Source organism: Venturia canescens, chromosome 2, assembly GCF_019457755.1.
Source record: "Venturia canescens isolate UGA chromosome 2, ASM1945775v1, whole genome shotgun sequence".
Taxonomy (NCBI): Eukaryota; Metazoa; Arthropoda; class Insecta; order Hymenoptera; family Ichneumonidae; genus Venturia; species Venturia canescens.
Window position 1 is genome coordinate 10,122,047 of NC_057422.1, and position 20,902 is coordinate 10,142,948.

General features: G+C 43.7%; 2 protein-coding genes across 2 annotated transcripts; both read right to left on the reverse strand.

The window, feature by feature from the left end:
• Positions 1-973: 973 nt before the first annotated feature.
• Positions 974-5,085, reverse strand: LOC122406406 (rRNA methyltransferase 3, mitochondrial). Its single transcript, XM_043411834.1, has 4 exons — positions 4,408-5,085; positions 4,077-4,318; positions 3,539-3,694; positions 974-3,439 (listed from the first exon to the last, which is right to left on the reverse strand). Exons 1-4 carry the CDS (start codon positions 4,764-4,766, stop codon positions 2,634-2,636), a joined length of 1,563 nt encoding a protein of 520 aa, XP_043267769.1. The 5' UTR covers positions 4,767-5,085; the 3' UTR covers positions 974-2,633.
• A 5,474-nt stretch (positions 5,086-10,559) lies between these two features.
• On the reverse strand, positions 10,560-17,109 carry Cyp18a1 (Cytochrome P450 18a1). Its single transcript, XM_043411960.1, has 5 exons — positions 15,952-17,109; positions 15,332-15,453; positions 14,722-15,151; positions 14,293-14,557; positions 10,560-12,887 (listed from the first exon to the last, which is right to left on the reverse strand). Exons 1-5 carry the CDS (start codon positions 16,322-16,324, stop codon positions 12,428-12,430), a joined length of 1,650 nt encoding a protein of 549 aa, XP_043267895.1. The 5' UTR covers positions 16,325-17,109; the 3' UTR covers positions 10,560-12,427.
• Positions 17,110-20,902: the final 3,793 nt, after the last annotated feature.

Sequence of the window (20,902 nt, forward strand, 5' to 3'; positions counted from 1 at the left end):
ACATCGAAGATGAAATTTATCGACATGTTTTGAGTGATTACGACAAAAAGACTTCGTCAACTCGCATCCATTTGCCATCGTCTTAAGTGGGCTGACTGAACTTTTTTGTAATCGGTCAAACTGTCAAAAAAATTGAACATCAGGAATTATTCGAGGTGAAGTACGAGAACCTCGGATATTGAAACTGAAAATTTTCTGCTGTTTGACACTGTTAAAAAATTTCTTAAAAAAGTTATCCATTTCGACTCGGACCCCGCAACAATTGACGTTCGCGGGCCTTATCCTGTTAAATTTTTAACGAGTTGAACAAAGTGCAGGAGTGTGATGAAAATGCGCTGACACGATCCCACGTTTTATTGTCCTCCCCGTGAGAAAAGAAAAAAAATAACGAAAAGAATTCTGTCCTCCGTGTGTTTGCCCATCAATTGAAATGAATTTCCTACCGAGCAGCACATACAAACGATTGAATGCTAAATAGTATTCTCTACGAGGATTCATTGGTTTGTTGTGCTGCCGCCTATGTTTCTTTTCATGCACACACGTGGCTCGTACACTCGAAGCCGTTTTCGACCGTAGTGCCGTAGTGAAGTTCGGCAGTAAGCTATTCGAGAGGAGAACAATTCTGAGAAGAGCTTTTGTTTCATTGCGCTGATTAGCTCCATTTTTTTCTGCAGTATTTTCTCTCGAGCATGAATAGCACAGGGTGGCATTGAACAGCGATTGCTCGTTTCGTGGCAAAAGCAGCCTGCATGTTTTGGCTTGCGCCTCCTATAACCTCACTTCCACTCGACCATTGCTCAACAATGAATTTAAAGGGCACCCATTCGAGGCCTCCATCTATGCGATTCGAACAATACCCACAACAATGCTCTCTTCCTCTGCGTGTACGCATTATTTTCAATGAATTGCACCACGCACCCTTCTCCGTGCAAATTTCGTTTTGTTTGACAAAACTTCCAGATTAAAAAGCAACTGTCAACAAAGCCGTTTTATTGTTTCTCCCATTGAAGGTTAATCGACGTTAACAGACGGGAATTCAGTGTGTTTCTCATTTTATTATTCGTAGTGTGTACTAGTGCTCGGAAACCAGAATGTAAGTTCAAATAACCCTCAATATATCGATTGAAAAATTGAATCGTTAATTTTTTTTTCTTTCGTAGTCGCAAGTATTGTCGGATCTTCCGATCAAGCTTTGAATTTAAAAAACAAAAAGGTTCAATAAAAAAAATTCCAAGGTGCTCGAATTTGGCAATCAACTCAGCTTCCCGACCGATATTATTTCTCCTCCATTTTTGTAGACTTGGGGAACCGTTGTTAGCTTGATTGCGTTCCAAAATGCGTGAATACGCAGCGTGCATACTAAACTGTTAGCAGAGACCGAAAGAGCATTTCGATTATCTAAATTCGAATAATTCAGTGCTCGGAACGCAGTTAGCGCCCTTGGGGAAACGAATGGCGTTGCTCCTACTAATACGATTACCTTTGGGCATTTCACTGTTTATGCTAATTCTCCATTTCCGATAGCAATCGCTCCATTACTTCGCTCAATTCTTTATTCAACATCGACATACACACACATCAGCGTTATTCTCGTAGCATGGTTTGCCAAGTTATTGCACGATCGAAGGATGAACAATTTTTTAGACGTTTCATCGACGTTGGGACAAAGAATTTTTTAGTACAAAACTCTTCTGTTTTTTCGGGATTTCTAAAAATTCTATAGATTCATCGAGTTTTCACTAGGTGAGACTGTCGCGCGACGTTCTCTTTTCATTGTCAAACAACGAAGAAAATTATGCATAATAAGAACGTCGTATCGGATACAAAAATTTTTTTTACCGAAGGAATCGATCATTGGGTTTCAGAATTGATGCAACGAGAACGAAAAATACGATAAAATACATCACAACTGTCATTGATGCAACAGCTTTTGCGATGTCACAATTTCTTGTTTCATAAGACACAATTTTTGTGTTTACTTGGTTCTTTCGAATTTTCGCATTCCATACTTCAGCGAGTTGAGGCATTTTCACGCGTGATGGAGTTTTCTTTTTTTAGCGTCAGTTACCGATTTACTTCACTACAAACTCGTGCACATGGAAACGATTTTCAAGGACAAACGAATTCAGCGAGACAAAGCGCAGATTGTAACTAACATTCAAGCAAACCTCGAAACGAAATTTCGACAAAAAATGATCGTTCGAAGAGCGAAACTTCACTGTAATTGACTGGAGCCATGAAAACAATTGGGATTCTATTAAAGTTTCTGAAATTCAGTTTTTTCAGTTCAATTCTACAGTGAATAATAAAAAACTGTCGTTTAAGCTACTAACTATCGTATTGTCAGGTTGATTTTTGTCTCTGGCACCTAGAAAAAAGTCTGAATTCGATTTGAGATTTTTCCATAAAAACTTGAAAAAAATAATTGGCGAACCAGGATCACTGGAGTAAGCCGATGAAATGAATAGTTTGCTTGACGAAGAACTGGTCGTTTCAGTATCAGCGAATTCGATAGAAATGATATTTGACAATGAAAATTGGTGTTTGTATTTACAACAGTTAACAAACATATTTAATATTTAGTGATGAATTTGTCTTACAATTATGATGTAAGAAACTGGATTAAGGATAAATCATTCAAACGACTGTTTGCGCACGGCGAATTGCCTTTTAACTTCAAAAGCAACTATACCAAGGGCCACGCCGGTGTTGAGGCTCTCGACGTTATTCGTCAACGGTATATGAACGCGAACGCCTTCACGCTTCTGTGCTAGTTCTACGGATTCGTAACTCAAACCTTCGGTCTCACCACCAACGATCAGAATCACTTCGTTCGACGCATAATCCGGCGCGTAATACGGTTTTACAGGAATACTCATCAATATTTGTTTGGCAATGATCGTTTGTAAGCTGGGAGAAGTTTGCATCACGTCCTCAGCGCTTGAAATGCATTTTTCGAAACTTTTGTCATACGAATATTCCTCGGTATCGGATTTGTAGGAATTCGTTAAATTTTCCTCCGAAGTGCATCGCACTTCGTCCGCTGAATTTTGCTCACTCGCATTAGAACCTAACTCAGCTTCAGATTTCATGGATTTTTCGACTTTTTCGTCGCTGGAATCGACTTCCAAACTCTTATCCGCAACACAGTCTACTCGATCGGCCGAACTTTGGTCGCTTGCACCAAGATCTTCATTGGATTCAGGTTTTATGAATTCTTGAGCATTTCCATCATTGGAATCACATTTTTTTTCCGTCTTCGAGTCGTCAGATGTGACCACCGATTTCATCCCGCCGTCGCTATCGGCAATGTATATTTTAGCAGTAGAGCTTATCAGCGAATCAATTTCATCCCAATCGACAGATTTCGAAATCGATAGTCGAAAATGAGCCCCCACCGCGCTTCTTAATACTTTCGTATCCCAAACGTCCACGCAGCCTGTTGGATCCAACAATTACATTAGTTATTCAACAACTTTTTTTTTGTACGATAGCTCTGCACTTTATCCGGAGTTGATGAGCACGATCAATAAAATACCTTTTATTAAAATGATCTTTTCGCAGCCAACACCAGCAGCTGCACGTAAAATCGCACCCATGTTGCCTGGTTCTCTCACATTGTCACATATTATCGTCAATGGCAATGTATCTGCATTGGGCTCTTTTTCAAGCGTGCTGGGAGATTGAAAAACACCTGAGGAACGTCAACACTTCATTCATCAATGTAATTTAGATTATTGCAGTTTGAGTTTTTTCCCTCTCAACGAGCAAAAGAATTCTGGTTCTTATAAATTTTTCTACATTTTTAAACTTCTTCGGTAACGAGTTTCATCCTCATGCCCAAATTTCTAAATCTCTCTCATGAAACTCGATTCGCTGAATTTTATAATTTTACAAATATTTTTATCCCAATTTCACATTCTTTTTTACAATCTGTAATGTTTTTCTTATTCTCAAGCTCCATGCAATCAGATTTTTCAAAGCTTCAAAACACGCATATTTTCTCTCATTAGCAACAGAATCGACTCTTACAAAAGCACATGTGTGAATATTTAAAAAAGCTTGGTGAATATTACCAAAGATTCCTGGTGACGTGGTGAGGCTGGACCACATTTGGAGGGTATTATATGGAACTCTGTAAATTTTGACTCCTTTTTTTGGTAGCGTCAATCTAGCAATATCACTCGGTCTACTGTACATAATTATTTGTGGGACTAGACCCGCTTGGATAGCATCCTGGATGAGGCGCCAACCCTCCAGAAGTATTTGTTTGTTTTTTTCACGCTTTTTCCTCGATCTAAGTTCCAGTATCAGAGCGCTGAAAAATTAAGCATTCGATAAGAGTTTTTAATGCACCAGTGTGGTAAATTTTTTGAAAGAAATGTGAAATAAAAAAACAGATCGTACTTAAGTTTTTTCTCATCTTGGGTGAATTTGTGTAGCCTTGGAGTTCCATCTTCATTATAAGTTTCGTCGCTTTCAATTGAAGCGGATGTGGCTATTACAGGCCTCTTATGATTTGTCTTTTCTTTCAAAGGCTTATGCTCAAGGTTTTCGCCTATATATTTTCTCGGTTTTAGCTTCCTTGTTGGCTTCGACGATTCTTCGTCATTATCAAAAGTCATTTTTTCATTTATGACTGCAATAGGTTGTCGATGCGCCCAACCTGTAGCATTTTCTTTCCTGATTAGGCTCTGTAGTTTTTGTAATCTCGGAATTTTCGTACGATTTAATAACCGTAAAGATAATTGAACACTGCTGAACATATTTTATGTTGCGTAGTCACTGTTTTACTTTTATTATTTCTTATCATTCAACCATTTCGAGATCGCGAACGAACATGGAATTTTTCGTAATACTTTGGCACCTTGATTCAACAATGACACAACTTTTGCTCACACCAACTGTATCTTTTGCATTTCAAAGAATCTCAATTAATCATCCAATTTGGAGGTTCATGAGTTTTATTCATATTCCAAGGGATCACTAAATATTTCTAATTGCATATGGCCGCAGTGGTAAAACTTTGAGGTTATAAAACGTGCAATCGTAATCGCGGATCACAGCAAACCGGGAAGACACTATAATATAATGGCTGAGGCACCGGGAGCAGTTAGGTGAATATGGCCCCCAGATTCAAACTTTCTTGAAATTCTTGTGCAATTTGAATCGTTTTCGATTCAAGATTTATCGCTGAAAGTGATCGTTTGAATAATGTAAATATTTGTTAAACATATTTACATTTCATGTGAAAAAAGAAAAACGAAATCAATCAATTTTTCAATATTACTCAGGAACTTATATTACTTCCTCAAAAGTTCTATCTTTTCAAATTGTTTGAAATCCAGATTGAGGTTTGATAAACGAGTCTTTTTGAGAAATAAAGTGGAAAGACATATATGCCAGTGAATTTGAAACGCTAAAAAGGAAAGAAATTGACGTAGTCAATCTTCCAAAACTTGTCATGTTACCTGCCGCAATGATATTATACGAGAAAATTGTAAATTTATATTCTTCAAGCGCTGATGTATTCAACGCGTATCGATTCTCATTTGATCATTGTTTTCTGAAAAAAGAGAACGAATTCGGAGATCTAAAAGGGATAGTAACGAACTATGGTTTTAGGATTATGATGTAGGTGTGACAAGGAACAAATTTTATTATCACGTAGAAAATATTAAGGATGCCTACGAGTCTCAACTGACGGTTTTCAAACGTTATCTTCAAGCAGAAGTTTATCTAAGAAATTGAACTGTTCGAAAATCATCTACAACCGAAACGACATAATCATGAGATGCGAAAAAATTGAAATAACCGAATGGGTCCTGCATTCATTTGACTTCTTTGGGTTTTATCGATCGAGCGGCATTTGCTAGTAGCGCTTGTAGCGTTCAATTTCCGAAGCTACCATTCGTGTTTGTACTTGATCACTTTCGCAGACGTCCATTTTGTGCTCGACCGAGGGTACGACGTTAGAATCACCTCAGCGTCCAGTAATGCCGGCAAAGAATAATGCAGAAAACAGTAACAAAATTTCTTTGTGTCCCTGTGATATCAGTGAATGATACTTCAATATATTAGAACGGGAACGAGATAAAAAATCGAACGAAAATATATTTAAAAAAAAAATCGAAGTCATTTTGATTTATAAGTGTTAATTACGGAAGAATCGATGGAATATAAAAAAAATACCTATTCTGACGGTTTGATATAAAATCTGTCGATTTATTGTGAATTTCAAGAATGCGCTCAAAAGACAAAGTACAGTGATGGTGGTGTTATGAATTATGACGATTTATTCCGACACAAAGAAATCACAGTTCGATTATTTTAAGTGTAGTTTTCGCATACGATGAACTAGGGTCAAACTTTAATGTATCTCGTAAAAAACGAGTGTTTGTACTGCAAATATAGCGGCTCTCAACGGACGGCGCCTATACTAGCCATTGGATTCTGCGGTCGACATTTCGTCGATGCATATCCGCGAGCACTACACATCGATTATGGCATACCCATCTGCTGTCGACGTGCAAGGATTTTTTATCGTGAGTCTAAAATCCTATTTTTGACGGGAATTTGTGAATGTTTCGTACTAGCATGCAATGTGTTGGTCGTAATTTGTAAACGCTTTCGCGAAGCTTGCAGACTCAATTCACGTTTTTCTATATAATATATGAACATGACATTATGTCCTGAAAACGCTCCGCGGTTTTGGTGTTATAAATTGGATAAATTTTCAACAAACTCAACGTGGAAGTGCTCATAGATTTGTGGCTTTTCTCTCGGATGAGCGCGGGATTTTCATAACAGTTTGCGTTTTATTACGAAGAAACTCTGCACAGGCGTAGGTTAGGAATGGGCTTGAATATTTACGCTCAAAAGTTTTTCGAGTATCACAGGCACGAGGCACGGTGGCACGGAGAGCCAGTCCTAATTGAGAGGCCACAATGTCAACATCTTTTTTCGATGATAAATAAGAAATTTGACGTTATATTGACAACGAGAAAAGTTCATTCGCGGTTGTGCACCAAATCCGTTGAGTTTTCGATCGAGCTTCGATAACACAAATAAACAAAAACACGATCAATTTTACGTGAGACTTGATCAAGCACGCGCGGGGAGACGCCACGAACGAACAAAGCAAGGGAGATCGAAACAACGCTTTGTCACGGTGTCGTTGGAGCGTCAATTTTTTTGATTGCTCACAACCGTGCTTAAGGCAAGGCACACGTTCTTATCCGTGGCACTAACCTCTCAAACGTGATTATGAAAAAGTCTTGACATCATGCAATGCTGCTTATATGAATTCAAGATGTGATGAAAAAATGGATTCTACTAGTTTGTAACTTCAGTGAATTTGTAAACAAATCAGATGCATGGGATAAATATTTCTCGAGTTTTTGAGCAACGTCGGAGATAAGTTCACGGACATTGTGAACGATGATTTCGCCACGCAAGATTCAATCGTCCTTCGTTTTAAATAAAAGTGCAACTTCTCGATTTTCTAACAATGGAAATACAAAATTTTGAAAAATTCTTCGATGTTTCTGAAGTTCAGGGAACAAAGAAAATGAACGACCTCGAACAGGGTGCGCGATCGCTCGGAGTCGATTTCTTGCGGCTGAAATTGCTTCAATTTTCGATTGATCGACATATGGTCAGGCACATTCGGAAATTCGGGACGAATATTCAACGATGTTTCGTTTTTTCTCAACAGCTAATTAAAGCCCCGTTGTATGAAGTGAAATGAAAATTATGTAATTAGGTTATTGAAATTTTCAGTCGGATTCTGAAACCGAGGGCTCGGACTGCAGCGCATATAATTTGTTGTCTCATATCGAATAAACGATAAGATAATCCGGAGGAGCTCAGAATTCGAATGTAACGAGAGATTAACTCAAGCGAGAGCTCATCTGAGGAGACAAATTTGAGAAATTTTAGTGTCGTGAGATTTCGTTTCGTCTTGCGCAACGCGCGGGTTTCTTTTTTACAACTTCGTTTCTTTTTTTCAATCCGCAATGGCCTTGCAATGAGTGAGTGAGGAATGAGGCACTGGTTTGCGAGCGACGAGCAAAAATAACATTCGGCGTTTATAACTCGTTAAACTTTTATAGGCGTGATTTTAAAAAACGAAGCCCTCCTGCGGGGGATAAATGGGATAAATACGAGCGATTATTGAAAACGCATCGGGGGAATTCATCGTTTTTATTCCCCCGACGATTTGTGCTGTCGAAGCACTTCGAGAAAACGCAATTAGTTATTTTACGGATCCTCGGATGCTTCACATAGCAACTACGATTGAGATTCCTGCTCGATTCGTCCACCGGATTAAATGTCCCGATCGAATTTAGTCGCAAAAAAGACAACGGATCGCGCTGTGCGTGTCGCGTTCTCGAGCAAATAATGAGTATCGGCTCGCCCTCTCCTTTCCAACACCCTTTTTAAATATTTTTTCCTCTTCTTTTGCTTCGAAAATACAGATACATTGAGCCACTCCCTGCAAAGTTCGAAGCTAACTTTACGTAACTCTCGCGAGTTTTCGGGCCACTTGACTTTCGTGTCATCGATCTTACGAGCAACGTTTTACCAAGCGGTTCGCAACCTCAGCCTCTCTCCTCCCCCTCCTCCTCCTTCGTCTCTTCCTATCTGTGAAATTTCGTTAGAAAATATATGGGGACAATGGAGAGGCGCGGGAATTAACAGAGTTTCTCTTATGTAAGTATCGCATTCGCTTCCTTACGAGCATGTCTCCATTCATTTGACTTGCATATCCATATATGAGGACCTTCGGGCCACTTCTGTCCGACAGAAAAAAAAGAAACGACTCTTCACACATTTGTAATATTAACACTGGCACTAACATTTTTTTCAAACGAATTTTATTCTTCGATGTTTATCGTCTTCATCAGCAAATTAATAAAATAAATCACAAAACAGTTTATTCTCCAAAGTTTCGAATGCTCATCAGCGCCGTGAGACCGTTACGGTAACTGGCAGCGCCACGTCTCGTGCCACGGGCAAACTAAGCGTTGAGGGAGAGGGAGCAGCGTTCAGAAAAGTGTATCGATGTCGGAAAGCTCTTGGAACGAATTTCGATTATTTGGTGTCGGGATTTTCATTAATTTGTGATTGAACAGCTCGGCCATATTGTGATTAAACGTATTGTGAATCTCTGTCGTAAAAACGCGAGAGGAGGGCGTTATTTCACGGTGTGTGTGTACTTCCGACTCTTTAGAATTTTGTTTGTGATCAGCGCGACCACAAGATGATCGATCGAATGTCAAACTCCTCAGTTTCATAACCACTCGAAGGCTTTTCCTCTGACCCTCAACGTGTGTACGCTTAAAAACAAGAATGCCCCTTCTAGCGAGATGAAAAGACGTGAGTTATGAATATTCAAGCTCTCGAGATCGTTCGCTCGCCTCAATTTAGCGGTTTTCCAATGTTTTTCAAAGGTCATGGTATACACGCGAGCGAACAAGTATCTCAGAAATAAACGAACCATCGAAACTCCAAGTTCGAAGGCGCATTTTCTAAATTATCAGTAGCGTTCGTATTTCACCTTGAAACGAAGCAAATGCAAATAGATCGCTTGACATTTTAAAAATTCTCTCGAATTCCTAGCAGAGCAGAATAACCGAAAAGAAGGAATATAAAGGCTTACACCTCGGCACTTTTGTGAGCCTTTCTTAGCGGATGCAGAACGAAAATACGCGGAGGTACCCGCCCGCGATTTCGGAATGTCTTGATATCTCTCAGCGCCCAAGAGAGAGCAAGAGACCGGGCGAGGGAGAGAGAGAAAGAGGGAACGGGAGAGCGAGAGATAATCGTTCCTTGCCAAGCGAAGCCCGGACATGAATGGGGAAAAGTGCCCTACCGAATATATACTGTATCGACGTGTAGTGCCGATTGCCTGCAAAGAGAAAGCTAGCGAGCCGCGCGGCACCGTTTTTCGAAGAGGAAAGAGAGAAGAGGGAGAGTACCGTGAGTTTGGGCACCGCGACACGAGAGACCTTTGTCGTCGCGGCTCGGTCTCGAACTTCTCGAGGACGACTTGAGATCCTCACACAAATATTGACAAATCAAGTGAATAATTTTTTTTTTCCAGAACAAAAAAGCGAATGTTTACGTGTGGAGGCTTTGAAAAACCGTAACGATCGTCAAGAAAATTGATTATTTCAATGAGGTTATGCAAAAGTCGTGGTGGAATTTCTACTTATTTTTTAAAATAAAATTGCATGAGTTTATTTCCAGCGGGGCGGGGGGGGGGGGGGGGGGTGAGCGCTCGTAAGAATGTCCGTTGTAAAGAGGGCGTTGTGCTCGAGCTTGAAAAATAGATCGAACCCGAGAATCGACTGAATCGAACGACGCTGTTGATTATTTCGTTGACGTATACAAATTTATCTTCGAAATATATGAAGTGTATAAATATTCCGCGTGGATTTCCGAATATATTGAAAGATCGATGAGAAACTAAGGTCTCTGCGGATGAATAAATTCGAATGTAATTCGTAGAGGTTTTGATTACGAATAAAAGTCGACGAATAAATCAACGAATGTAGATAAAAATATGTTTTCTTTTTATTTGTTCGTTTGTACAATAAAAAAGGATATTAAATAACGCGAAAAGCGCTCGTTGAGCGAATCGCGGCTAATGAACACATTTTAGCGGCTCGGATAATTATTTCCTCTTAGCCGCACTCTCGGTTGTGCTTAAAATTAACATTTCATAGTCGTCCAGCGAGTTTTTCGCGGCGTTGCGGAGAGAAACTTGGAGTGTCATTTCGTTCTCCCTTTTTTCTGTGTCTCTTTATAAATCTTTGTTCCTACCTACGTTAAGGAAATGTCACTTTTATTCCTAGTTAGAAAATTTGTTGGTACTAAATGTCTCATCGACTTTTGAGACGTGAGCGCGTGTTTATGTTCGGTTAACCTCCACCAAAATATCATCGGATATCGGGCAGCTGAGGTGAGAATCGTTCGAAAATTATTTCGCAATTTCTCAGTACCGAAACAACGCCTCGGAAGTGAGCTCGTACGTAGCAACTTACATCCAAGCAGGTAAAAGCTCGACAGATCGATCGATACGTTGACGAGACGCGAGTGAAAATTCACCGCGACACCCGGGCACGGGATTCGATAATAGAAACCTGAATTTTCGCACCGTTCCATCGTTCGAATATCGAGAATTTCGAAACTCTCTCGATGCGCCAACGGAAGCGGATACACTCGCTGTAATCATTCTCACAAAATGTTCACACATAAATACGTAAGACGAACTCGAGGCTCTCGAGTTCTGATCGCGCGCGCATACACACACACACACACACACACACACACACATGTCTCGATCCCTATGTACAAATTCGCGGAAGCCAGAGATTCGGTTGATACAAAATTAGTCAACTGGCAATCGGATTTCCGCTGTTAAAACCGCCGGAAAAATTCGTCGATGGGAACATTTTTCAATGGCAATGCGCGACGAACGAAGGTGAATTTTTCCTCGCGATACTGAAAATGACTACGCGCGTGTGTTTCGTTTTTTCTTGTTTTCCGTTGCTCTTTCTCGTTCACTGTCTCGAGTGGCACACTCCACACGATTGTTTGATACTGAAAAGTGTCCAAGTGCTTCGCACTTTGGGCCAAATGTTCTGAAAATTCTCATTCGTACGTGCGCCAGCGTGTGTTCGTTGTGTCTCGTGTACGGGCGAGTGCTGGGTATTTACATATGGCGAAAAAAATCGTGTAATTTTTGGGTTCTCTTCGAAATTTCTATGTTTCCGTTCATCAAGTTTGTACTCTTTGCCACATTTGGCTAGGCGCGCGTGCGTGACTTCGCTGCGCGCAGAGAGAGAGAGAGGGAGAGAGAGCGCGAACGACTTGGATCGACGGCGAGTCCTGCGATTAAAGAAACAGGTGCGTTCGATCTGATTGCACAACAAATCTGTACTCCGTTCACACTCTGAGCGAAACGACGAGGGAGAGAGAGAGAGAACGCGCTCGCGCGGTGGGAATTACGATTTTCCGTGGCGCAAAGAAAAAAAACGGTCCGCGAGGATCGTCCGATGCGGCGAGAGGACCATTTTAGCCCTGACGGGAGAACTCTCACCGAGGAGTTTTGCACCGAATTCGGGGGAGCGACGACTCTTTTTCTCCCTCCCTTTCCCTCTCAAGCTCTTTCTCTAATTATTTTCACCTCGAACTTGTCATAAATATACAAAAATATTTATGCGTACTTAAATACATAAAACTTTTCGTACTTTCTTCATCTTTCCCGACTCGGAAAGAAATCGATAGGAACAACTACCGTGCTCCGTGAGCGATGGGTGGAGACTGGGAGTCATGTCGACGAAAAAAAGTAATAATAACGAGGATTCTTCGGTGTTTCTAATCGATACGATTAGCAAACCCGTCACTGACGTTTCTTTCAATGACTGCCGATGTTTCTCAGAGGGTTCGGCGGCTGCTCGCTCGCGCTGCTGCTGCTGCTGCTGCTGCTGCTGCTGCTGCTGCTGCACCCAGTGAGTTCGAGGTCCCTCTGTACGAGGCATACTTTGAAGGGGTCGGGGGTGACGGTGACACCGGCGTTGCCCCGCAAGCTCGGTAACGCCGCGTCCTCGGGTAGCGCGATGTTGAAGTTGTGAACGAGCGAGCTGAAGAAGAGGAAGAGTTCCATGCGGGCCAAAACGTCGCCGAGGCACATGCGTCGACCGACGCCGAACGGCATGAAGTACTCGGGCTTGCAAACTTTGCCCTCGGCCGAGAGAAATCTCGTCGGGCGGAACTCTTCGGGCTGGCTCCACAATTCGGGGTCCATGTGGACCGCGTGCAGCAGCGGGACGACCTGCGTTCCGGCTGGTATCGTGAAACCGTTCACCTTCACGTCGCTGAAAAACCACAATTAAAATGATTAATAAAAAATGAGCATTTATCGGGAGTTAAGTAACCAGCGGGGAGCAGGCTTTTGTGCGGCTCGGACGCGCCGCTATTTATAGAGTATTCACGCCCCCTCGGCGCCTCGCGCTCCTCCGCTTCGGAGATCTCTCGATAAATTGAAATATCGAGGCCAATTCGCTCGAGATAATCCTCGCGATCGGGAAAAATTGTTGTTTCGATCCACGCGCACCGCCCAACGACTAACGAGCGACGTTTTCATCCTCGATTGTTCTCGCATCCTCGCACAATTTTATTCAGCGAAAGGGTACTCGCGCGAGATTCCCCCGGCGTTTGGTCTTCTAACGTTTTATAATCAGCGCACCAATATATGTTAATACATAGTTATGCATGGAATTCTCGGATCGATCGCGGCCAAATGAACGGGGGGAGTCTCTCTCGAGTATATAAAAAGGTTGCTCAAGTCGGTATACCTATACGCTCGCGCGCGATTCGGGTTTTCTTATATTCGTTAATCGAGACTACTCCGCGGGCGCGCGCACCGGTCTCTTTGTCTGAGAACCTCACTGGGAGACGCGGACCGGTGAGGTGTCGTCGACCTCGAAGTCGCTAGGTGGGCCTCAGGCCCGAAAAGCGGGGGCACGACACGCGTTTTGCTTTCACTTTTACCTCTCTGCGAATAACCGCTACGATCGATCGCGCCGCAACCGCATACACGATGCGTTATCCGTAAGATCGAAGATTTCAAATAAGAAGAAAAAAATATTATTCGAGCCGCGATACGCGTATGTGTGAGCCCCCTCCCCCCGGGCCCGTTTCTCTCCGGACTGATACGCACGCGCATCGTTGCTGGAACACGAGCGAAGATGCAGAATCGTAACGAGACGGCGTAGCGTCGTTGCGGCGAGCGGTGGAAAAAAAACGACGAGAAATTGAACGAAAAAAATGTACAGAAAATTCATTTATTCTATGGAGATCGTCAAGGTCGAGACGCGGACGGGTCGACCATTCACGATTTTAGTCGTCTCTCGTCGATACTCGAAAACCTATCGAACGACGGGCCTAAGATCGATTTTTTAACGTTAAAATATGGGATTGAAGAGAAAATTGGTCGAATTTACAAACGCGTACGCGCAGCGGCGACGACCTACTTATAGGTGTTTCTCAGTTTCTCAGTTTTTCATTCGCTCGCATCGCGTTCTATAATAAATGTCGAGATTTTTAGTTTTATGAATTTTAATGCGGTGATTAACGAAAATATGAAGCGGTCGGTGACGAGCTAATCGCGCTGCGTTATTTATTCTCCATTATTTAAAAACGCTCGCGAAACTCGGTCGATACAAAGCGAGGAGGATAAGAGGGAGAGGGGCGTTTGAAATTTAGGCGAAATAGACTTACCGGGTCGTCGCGTGGGTCGTGCCCAGAGGAACGATGCTCGACCTCCGGAGGATCTCGAGTATCGTCGCTTCTGTAACCGGCAGAAAGGGCAGATCCTCCAGCGCCGGCATTCTCAATCTCCCGACGACCTGATCCAACTCTTCTTGCACAGCTTTCGCAGCTTCCGGATGATGCAGCATGAGAATGACGGCCCACTCGAGGGTCGTTTTCACCGTTTCCATACCGGCAGAAAATAAATCCCCGAGAATTTGCTGCATTTGCCGATCTGGAACGTTGCGAACGACGGAAATTTAATTACTCGATCGAACCGAACGAGCCCGAAGGCACCGGAGCTTTCTCCGTCGGTGAAGAAAGCTCCGGCGCCTCTCCGCACCAATATTTTCCAAAGATTTTTCATCCCACTCCGACGCAATTATGATCGATCCTCACCTTGATTCTTTCCATGGAACAACGTCGATTCCCGTCCCTCCTTTTTCGCTTTCTCGATCTCCAGGAGATAAGCGTCGACGAGATCCCGAACGTTTTCACCGTCGAAACTGGAGCGATGATTGTCGATCGTTTCTTGAAAGAAATCCGCCATTTCCGCCCTGTTGCGCGATATTTTCGTTCTGATTTTTTGGAGATACGGCAAATATCGCATCATCGGTATAAAATTGACCGACACGATGCTGCCGAAGAGTCGGAAACCTTCCTCGATGAGAGACATGAATCTCTTGAATCTTCCATCCCCGTGATTGAATCTCACGCCCATTATTATTGAGCATATGACATTGCTGATTGACATGCCGAGTGAGGGTGACACGTCGGTCGGTGCACCGTGTCTCAAGGACAAGCCACGCATTAAAGTCTCGACCTCGCGCTGCAACAGCCGGAAATTCACGTTTTCATGAAAATCTTTGATCGGGTACGAAATTCCATTAAAACTTCTCTCCTCGATTTCATCATTTTATTCAATATTCTTTCGTCATTCCCGTCGATTAAATATCAATCGTTAGATTATAATTGAGCGTTTTATAACGGGCTTTTACGACGCACTCACCATTATCCTTGTTTCCATGATTTTTTTGCCGGCTCCCATGTACGTCATTCCCAGACTGCGGAGCTTGTCGTGAAGGAATTTTCTCTGATCTTTCCACATCGCACCCTCGGTGTTAATAATCCCTGCATCACAGAATCCACGAAGCATACTTTATAGCAGTGAACATTTTATCTCACTTTTGCAGAGGGTTTATTAAAAAAACCGCGTTCGAACGAAGCCTCGAGGTTATTTTGACATTGCGCACTTTCGGGCCGCGAAAAGGGGAGCACAAAAAAAACGGAAGACGACATTTTCGTTTAATCGTAATTCGCAACGTTGAAAAAAAAGCTCGAATTTTTTCGAATTTTTCGGTGGGACAATTCTGACTCGTAAGCTCGACAATAATCGATCGATCTTTCCGGTAGATTCGCGCTATCGTTACTCCCCGTTCGAAGCACCGGTGACAAAAAATTTGCACACTTCCATCGAGCGCGATTCCCTCCTCCCACGAGTGCCCGTGTCATTCGTCGGGGATTCGACAAACGGAGATGAATCGTCAACAAAATCAATGGCGATAAGAGCGCTAATAATAGCTCGTACGAAATGCATTGGGAGGTGATAAATTGAGTGTAAAAACTCACCATATCCACCGAGCATGTTGATGAACTCTGTGTGGGGTCTGCCGGTGAACTCTTCGCGTCTGAATGTATCCCTGATTACTCTGTAGTCGCTGAGTACAACGACCAATTGGGTGCCGAGTCTCGCGCTGAACATCGAGCCGTATTTTTTAGCCATCGCACCGAACTGTAGATGGACGTCGCCTTTGATAAAGGGTAGATAGCCAAAAATGGGAAACCCCCAAGGTCCAGGCGGCAACGTTCTGAGATATTTAAGCCACTGTACGGATCTGACAGCACCGAGTACCCCGAGAAACACGAGAAGACTCGACAGTACGTCGATTTCAGTGCCTCCCATCACCTGCCACATCCATTGTGCCGCGTGTTCCACCAACATGTTGTTCTATTTTATGTGAGGATTTTCGCGATGAGTGCGTCGTATATTTCCCTTCCGATATCGTACCCTCGACAGATAGTAAATCGGGAGCAATTTAAATGGTTGCTGCTTCTATCTTCGAGCCCCTTTACGGCGACAATGTGTCTTTCGTTGTATTTACGAATTGAATTCATTCGATGTGCAACCGCGAGATGTAATCCGAAAGTCTGACAATGGATATTCGTCTACAGAAACTGCCGGTCAACTGGTGCAACGCGCTATATCCAGAAGCAGCAGCAGCAGCAGCAGCAGCAGCAGCAGCAGCAGTTCTTTGACGTTGTTCGTCGTTATTGCTCAACGACGAATCAGTACGATTTAGTATCGACAAGTGTCTCTCCTCTATTCCCGTTTATTACTTCCTCCTTCGATCGAAATATCGTTTCGTGTGTAAAAAATAAGAGAGAGAGAGAGAGAGAAAGAGATAGAGAGAGAGAGAGAAAAAAGAGAGATCCTTCGTGTATATGGTGCGGTTACCGCCGAATAAGCGCCGCACACGGTGTGCTCGCCACGAGAGGAATGGAGTGTATACTAACATACACCTTCTTGTCCTTGCTGTCTTATATAGTGACTCATCAGCCGTGGCCCGCCGTCTGGACGGTGAGGTGGGGGCGAGAGTCCGTCGTGGAGTTTTGCGTTCTCGGTGGGGGGCAGTATGGGTCATACACACACGTATATATCTCCCGCGCTGTTTAACGCGCGCGAGCCTCTCTCGCCGCTGCTCTCGGAGCGGTGGTGGCGGCAGCGGCAGCTCGTGTGTCCTGCTCTTGTACTTTGCCAACAACTGCTGGCAAACTCCTGGTTCTCGTATACCGATATTGCTCCTCTCTGTGTACCCGTTCGAGCCCCTCCAGCCTCCACCCCCGCCGGCTACAGATGGACTCGGGGAAGCGAGCGAGCAGCAAAGGCGGACCCGCTGGCGTGGCTCGTCTCGTTGGCTAGCGAGACGCACCGCGAGCCATCCGCGGAGGCCCCTGCGCGCATTCAGGTACACCTCGCTCTATTCGCGGTGGGGAAAGCTCCTCGAGCTTTTGCCGGTGCGCTCGGCTGCGCGTGAAAAATCCCCCAGGACGAGAGGGGGGCGCCTTCCCACACGAGACTCCTGGTGGGGCCATGCTTTTCGGTACGCACACGCGGGCCCCCGCGAATCTTCCCGAGTGGGGGACACCGCCGCCGCCGCCGCCGCCGCCGCCGTCACCAAATCCCCCGGTGAACGCGTATCAAGATCGGGTCGCCGGCCTACGCGTCATCATCCCGCCAGAAACCGCCCGGCTCGCACTCGCGACGGACACTTTCAATCCCACGCCCGACCGAATATTTATATTTTTCTACTCCCCATTTATTCTTTCGCATTTCAATGGCTTTGGAGGGAACTTCCCGAATGTCAGGACATTCGATGAAATTGGGTGAAAGAATCCGCACTTGAATGCGCGCGGCTCTCCGCGAATGTTTTTTTTTTCACTCTCCCCATCCCGAGTGCTCTTGAAGCTGAATTCGCTCGAGCGTAAATTGTGATTATAATTCACTTTCTCACACAGAGACTCCAAACTTTTCTAACCTACGAAGATTGCCTCATGCGCAACCATCGAGTCTTCGCTCACGATTTTCCCGTTTTGAAATAGCCAAATCCAAATGTCACATCGTTTCGTTTTCGATTAACGCATCGCCGAATATTGAAATCTACCGTTCGGAATCATCCAAATGGCCCTCAAGGTCTCGAGCTCCGCAACGCCTCGCTCCGATGAAATTTTTTCCCCACAAATGTTGACATTCGTATTCGGTAATGCTCTGCTTCATCGGCTCTCTTGCAACTTTGACTAATGTCTAATCCGAGCTCTCCAATTGATAAATCACGTAGTGACGAATGATATTCCGCTGTACACACTGGTACGAAATATCGAGGTACCTTGAGCCTGGAAAAAAGGACACGAGTGCATAGCATCAATGATTAAACTCTTACACTTGCTATAAAATGGGTGTCGTGCTGAATAACTTATTCTCCCGGTGCTACTGCAATTAACCAAGTCGACTGTTTTATCGACGCTCGAAGAATCGAGTGGTTGCTGCCCGGAGTACCGAAACGATGTGACCATAGATTCCGACTTACGTCAATACGATATCATCGAGCCCTTCGTATGCTCGAATTCCTGCGAGTATTTTTTTCTGGCTTAATGCATTTTTGGAAGCAGGTGTAAGCGCGCCGAGAGAGAGAGAGAGAGGAAACGAAAATAGATCGGTATCGCTCAACGTTTCCAGGTAAACCTTTTTCGAGGGTGCGACGTTTTTCGAGCCCTCGGAACAGGGGGTGCTGGGTTTGATGGATGGCGCCTTCGGTGGCTCCTTCTACGACGCAAATCCGAGGGGCCGCTCTCCGGAACTCACAAATTTTCCGATCAAAGCGATTCTCGATCTTTCGGCTCGCAGCGGGGAGCGCACCATTGTTGGAAAAGTTAAAAATATACTTTGGTCCTCTTTTAGGCTCGTCGAATTTTCCTGGCTCGAGGCCAATATGCCGATTGATGGTGCATGCGCACTCCTCGATCTACCTGCGCTCCTCTCCGTTCCCCTCGTCGACTTGAGAGCACCTGTGCACTCGAGGTCAATGACCCGAGGCCCGATGCCTCTTTTCCCGACCTTTCCTTCTCCGATCCTCCAATCATATGCTGTATATATATTCTATCAACTCTCCTCGGTTTCAATGTCAAACGATTCTTTGAACACGGCAGGGGGGAACAAAAATTGGAAAAGCATTCAGCTGCGCTGCGCGATAAGTGCATCGTTGCCAGCAGTTTCATTGGCCAGTGGAAACTGGAGTTTTTTTTGCAACAGATTTTGAAATTACGCATTAAAATTCCTACTCGAAAAGTTATTCTTCGTTCTCGATAAACAACGTTTAACTCGAGTGATTCGTATCTTCGATATATTCTACAACGAAAACCATTTTTCCTCGCATTCTCGGTGCTTAAGATTTTGCATTTTTCGCAATGATTTCCGGTAACGCTTCGACGACATTGGGAGCCTCGTTCCGTATCGTTTGTTCGGTACACTACGAGAATTCATTCAACGTTGTTTTTATTTTTCAATCAAAATCCGGAATATTTTTATCTCAAGTCCACCTCGATGATTAGTCACGATTCGAAGAGCACGAGTCTTTCAATGAATTCAAAAAGGAGCTTGAACTCGTACGATATATATCGCAGTGAGTTTCGAAAAAGTCTCGCCAGTGGTTCTCCAGCTTTGTGCCAAATTTTCAGGAGGTTATCTCAGCTGCTTTTCAAGGTGTTACACTTCGAGTATTTCGAAATTGAGTACATATTTGCATACATGCACACAAGCCAGGCTCGCCGACGAATGGGCATCGTTTCGCGTGCATGATTTGTCAACGTTTTCGCATGCCGAATACGCTGGCATTGAGAGTATATGAAATTTTGAAATAAAAACAAGCTCCCGGGAATGGAGGAGGAAAGGATGATTAATACCACCGAATTATTCGACATTCTCACCGGGATCGTAAACTTTTTTCACTATTTTTTAAAGCAGAGACTCCCGAAAAATAAGAGTCTTGTACTCTTAAATTTGCAGATCGTACATGCTGCTCTGTACTCTCTGAAATGGGAAGCAAAAAGCCCACGCGTGACCCATTTGGGCATATTTATTCGTCCGTTACAGTTCAACCTGTCCAAATATGGGGAGTTCTGCCGACGAGTATATAATACATACATATAAATATACGCGCATTAAAATCCATTTGACTTGCGTTTCGAGTGCACATGCGAATAAATACCACACGTGGAAACGCGCATACGTTCCCGCGAGAACATGCGCGCACTCATAATTCTTGCCCTCGCTTCGTCCTTCGCTGTCTTTCTCTCTCTCTCTCTTTTATTTTCCTGCTCTTTCTGCTTATCTCTCGTTCTCCTTTATTTTTTCATGCTCAACAAAATGGGTATTAATATTTTTGGAATCTTCGGGTAAACTCGGTCGTCTCGCGCGAGCTCCGTATACTTTGGCTCCGCACACTGATTGGAGGGCCCGCAGAGACGTGCGATTAATTTAAACATCGCGCTCCTCGATCATTCCTCGGATTTCGTAGCTTCGCTAAATTTTCTTTTCCGAATAGCACCTTTGCGTTCTTCCTCCGTGGAGAACCGCGTCTTTGGCATCGAGATTTATAAGAATCGTGGAAAATCACAGCACGAGAATCGATACGAGAGCTCTCCCTGCCGCGATTAATCATAACGAGTTGAAAAGATTTTAACAATCTTCAGATCACTCGGGCTAAGTATTGGAACTTGTGGTGGATCGCGATCTCGCTAAGAGCGCGTGTACAATGTCGCGAATGAAATTCTTATCACAGTAAATTTCTAAACACCTTGGCGTATGATCGATGCTCGTGTTCGAGCTCCTCAAATTTTGCTATGTCCAGCTGTAAATTTAAATTGCGATAACAAGCGAAACGGCATAATAATTCTACTTGACAGTTCATCATCGAGTCAACATAAATTTTACAACGTTTCCTTGGTGAGCTATGTTAGGAAAAAA